Below are 4,763 nucleotides of genomic sequence, written 5' to 3' on the forward strand. Positions count from 1 at the left end.
CATGCTAAATTTCGGAGGATTTCCGAAAGGAAGCTGAATAATTTGGAAATAAACATATACACCCACAATATATAAAGTGGATCATCAGGGTAGTTTTGTCAGTTCAAGCCTAATCAAACCATAATTGACATGGGCGTAAGATGCAATCATACATGGGCGGTTTCCGGAATTTAAAAAATTTCAACAAACAAAAAATTATGTTATTGTTCAACGAAGTCTAACGATAAATAAATATTATCCTAGACTTACAAGGCATGCATGTTTGGTAGAGATCGAGTAGAAAGGCAGGAAAACTCTCTCTCTCTCTCTCTCTCTCTCTCTCTCTCTCTCTCTCTCTCTCTCTCTTTAGTTTCCTCTTCTTTCTCTCCTTTCAACTATTGTGTTTTTCTTCTGCAACTTACACGGAGAAGAACAAAGATGGATTGTTGTATTTGTAGTCCTGTATCGCATCTTCTGAGGCCTCCAAGGAATTCATTATGTCAGACTTGTTATGATGGAGCCAAAAGCATGATCGCTTTCTTAAACAAGGAAGAACAGAATGGATATATCGACAAATCTAGTTTTCCTGATCTCCCTGGCGAATCAAATTCTCCCAAGGTTAGCACTGCTTCCATATCTCCCTATACATCAATTCTTGTTTCTGTTCTGTTTCATCTTTGCTGTGTTCTTTCTTATCTTCTTTCATATGAATTTCAGGGAATTGCTAATGCCTTCAAGTTGGTGAAAGAACTGAAAGAGAGAGAAGGGGGTCTGCAGTTAAAGTTGAACTTCCATGGTGGATTAGTGGCTGTGTTTAAAGATGGACTTCATGCTGACATTAAAGTCAAGCCTGGAAATGGATCCTCTATACTTGCACATAGAGCTGTTCTGGTGAGTTTGTTTCATTCCCTTGTTAGTTGTAACATCTAGCCGTCAGCAGAGTGTACAATTTAGATTGAAGCCTAGAGAAGCAATAATACACTTTTGTATAAGTAGGTTCCAAACCTAAACCAATTCGTGAGGGTCGTGAATCATGCTTCCCTCACATTTCTCAATTATATATTTATGAGGAGGTCCACTTCTGGCCCAGTTTTTAATACTCAAAAGTAAATCCTCCTCGGATCTTGCTTCAGCGGTGCGTTTGACGTAGTGATGTTTAGTGTCTATAGTCGGATGCATGTCATGCAAATTTCCACTCAAAACACTATGTGCACATTTAACCAACTTAAGTAAACAAATTCTGTTTTTCTTTAGAAAGAACCAAATGATATTTTGAGTGGTCGGGATTGAATAGAAACCACGTGGTGTCATCTGATTTCCACTCAAAACGCCATATGCACATTTATCAAACTTAAGTGAACAAAATCCATTTTTCTTTGAAGAACCAAACGATGTTTTGAGGGGTTGGGATTAAATAGAACTTATGTGGTGTGCATCCGACGGTGGACACCATACGCACCACTACATTACACATAGTCACATAACACTGAAGCAAGATTCATCTCCCTCCTAAAGTTATAGTAGAAATGTATGAGAGAAGCATAGTCTTTTACGTAGAAGATTGAGACTTTTTTCTTTCTTACTTTACAATTTTTAGAAAAGGTAAAAGAAAAGAAAAAGCGATTAGTCATTGGTCATGATTTACCATGCTTAGGCTTCATAGACCATAATGAGAAAAGTAGGCGTTTCCTCCCCTATGGTAGAAGAAATCTTTTGTCTTCTTTATATCTTGTAACTTAAGCAGTCAAGAAGCTGATGATGGACACTTTGGGTGAGTTTGGTGTGCATACTTTGAATAGCTTATGGGTCGATAATGTTTTCTAAACCCAAGTTCATAGAAGAATTGGGTTTCAAAGTTTATTTCGGATGCATAATTTATTGTGGGAATGCTTACCAAACACAACCTTCAATCGCTGTACTAAATGTGAAGTCCTCCGTATACAGTCTTAGTATTTGGCACTTGACGGATTGGAAGTGAGACCCATATTTTGTGGGTTGGAAAGGATCAAGGTCTTATCTAAGGTTTTAAGTTTGACCTGATAGTTATAACTTGAGCTCAAATGGGTTATAGGCTTGAAATTTTGGCATTGAGGGTGGTTAGGTATAGAGTATTTTAGCCCTAAATTAAGGTCAAGGGTCTAGTGCTTGACTTGGCTTGGTTAGTCTTACCATCCTGTAGGATATCATTGTTAAATACAAGAAAGTAGCATGAACCATGTATTGTTTTACTGTTTTCTGGTCAAGATCGATCATGATAGTTCTCGAACTTCAAACTAAGCCTTGCGATAAAATGCGGGTAAATTAGTGATGCCTCCAAAATCTGCTTAGTCCTTAGATCTCCTGAGAGTAACTTACAAAATCAAGCGTCAGATATGGCCCGACCGTTGGGATCGGGAATCCACCTCCGAAGGTTAAGTCAGTTGATGAACTTAATCACAAACGGCTCTGTTGAAGCACAGAGCTAAGCAATGAATAACGAGAATACGATTCAGATTGTATGTATCGGTGTGTTTTCGTCCATCCCTACCTTATGGGTAGGTGATGTCTTATATAGAGTGTACCTTTGTATCTCCTTCGTTGGATGTATTTGAGCCTTCTTCAAATAGTCGTTGGATCTTAACAGATAGATCCGTTGAGTGATAGATCTCTACTAGGTTGGACTAGTAAATGACTTTCTTGATAATACGATCGTTATATGGTAGTTATCTATATAATAGCGATGAGTGATAGCCGCCAAATACTGCTAGCCGCCTTTAGGTTGATTAGCCTATTCCGATCGTATTGGATTAGTGCATGCTTGTGACTGAGTTAGTTTTCTTCCTCAGCAAGCTATCTCCTAGACTCAGCTCGCTCGGAAGCGAGTCGATTCCTTTCGTCCCTACTAGAGTTAAAGGTCGAACCAAGATTGAACCAGGTTCGGTTATATTTTCTCCATATCAATTAGGTATTTTAGATTTAGGTCAGGATTTAGAAAGCATCCAACTTGACTTTATTGCATCCCTAGTCCCACCAGTGATGCCAAGTTTCACCCTAAAAGTAAAGGGTGTTTAAAAAGAGTCTAGATCACGTGCCCGTCAATCTCAACTTTTCATCAGGGAAGGGAGCCACTCCTAGGTGTCAAGACCTATGCATTAGGTGAGAGACCCGTTGTCAATTTAATGGTTCGGATTGTTCCCACCATTATCCATTTGGATAGAACATCCTACTTCTTGGTTGAACATATGGATAGAACATTGAACCCCATGGAAGTTGAACCCTTGTTAATGGTATCCATCCAATGGTTGAAATGGTCAAGTCATGTCTCCAAAATGGAAAATTCCAGGTGGGCTTCATAGGAACCTGGACTCAAGATAACTACTTTGATTACCAAAGCAACCCACATTCATGGGCCCAAGCAATTCATTACCTAAGTAAGACTCATTTTTGGGCTAGACCTAAAAAGCCCAATCCTATATTAAGGCTATTTTTGGTTTCAATTCTCATTCTCTATTATGCATATTAAAAAGAAATAAGTACAAGAATTCATTATTGGTCAATAATGAAAAATGGTTTGGGAAATTTTGTCAAAATTAATTATGGAATGAAAAATAAGTTTAGTGTGTCAAAATAAAAAGTTGTTAGAAAATGATAGTGAGCAAGTGAGAAAATAAAAAAGAAAAAGAAATGATTTTTCATAAAAGAAAAAGTAATGACTATTTTACCCTCATTTAACTATAAATTTTAAATAAACCTTTGCATAAATGAAGAGAATGAAATTCTCACAATAATTCATAATGGACAAAAAGTCTATTATGGATTTTGGAGACTTTTCTATTGATACCAAAAAGAGTTGTCATCTGATTATTTATTTATTTATAGTATTTATATTTTATATTTTATATTTTATTTTTTTGGGTAATATAATATTGTTTCCCTAACATGGAATATGGAATGCAGGCAGCAAGGTCGGACATATTCAAGAACATGTTAGAAGCCGATGGATGCAAAGCTCCAGCAAATGAGACAATCTGTCTACCAGAGTTGAACCATGAAGAGCTTGAAGCACTCCTGGAATTCCTTTACAGTGGGAGTTTACCCATAGATAAATTAGACAAACATGTCTATTCCTTGTCAGTTGCAGCAGACAAATACGAAATCCCTTTCTTGCAAAATGTTTGTGAGAATCGGATGCTCAGTTCCTTTGATTCAACAAATGCTCTTAATGTTCTAGAAATCTCAGATGTTTGTTCCAACAAAAAATTGAAGGATGCTGTCATCGACTTCATAATTAAACACAAAGAGGAGATTGTGTTCTCAACTAGATTTGATTCATTTTCCCACAAGAACCCACATCTAACTGTACAAATCACAAGAGCATTGTTGATGGATATGAATAAACGCCAGAATAATACTTGAGAATTAGTCATGTGTCACTTATTGCTTCCCTCACAATAAAAACTGTTCATACACTAGTTCACTAACATTTTCTTAAAATGAAGACTGTAGGTAAATTTTATATCTATTCTAGAAATAGAAGGGAGAATAATCCTTATCTGGATTCACTTATCTCAATATAGAATTATCATAGTGGAAGTAAATTTGATTCCATGTCTTCGTTCATCCACAAAATCATCACCCGTAAATTTCCACAATCACACAGAAAGGGAATTGATTCCACAACCCAAATGCCGTGTGGATAGAAGAAAGTAGAGACCAAGACTAAGGAGAAGAAGATCCATGAAAAACTTCTCCTATCTATGTTTCTTGGAGAGAGGGAGAGAGAGCCGCCTTTTAGAAATCTCACA

At 36.9% G+C, this 4,763-nt stretch overlaps 1 protein-coding gene across 1 annotated transcript; it reads left to right on the forward strand.

Moving 5' to 3' along the window:
* The first annotated feature begins 351 nt into the window (after positions 1–351).
* LOC149022434 (BTB/POZ domain-containing protein) lies at positions 352–4,410 on the forward strand. The gene is made up of 3 exons (XM_089147280.1): positions 352–597; positions 697–870; positions 3,916–4,410. Exons 1-3 carry the CDS (start codon positions 418–420, stop codon positions 4,372–4,374), a joined length of 813 nt encoding a protein of 270 aa, XP_089003406.1. The 5' UTR covers positions 352–417; the 3' UTR covers positions 4,375–4,410.
* Positions 4,411–4,763: the final 353 nt, after the last annotated feature.

This window comes from Hakea prostrata, chromosome 3 (assembly GCF_041222555.1).
Source record: "Hakea prostrata isolate BN-2017 chromosome 3, UWA_Hpros_2, whole genome shotgun sequence".
In the NCBI taxonomy this organism is placed as follows: domain Eukaryota; kingdom Viridiplantae; phylum Streptophyta; class Magnoliopsida; order Proteales; family Proteaceae; genus Hakea; species Hakea prostrata.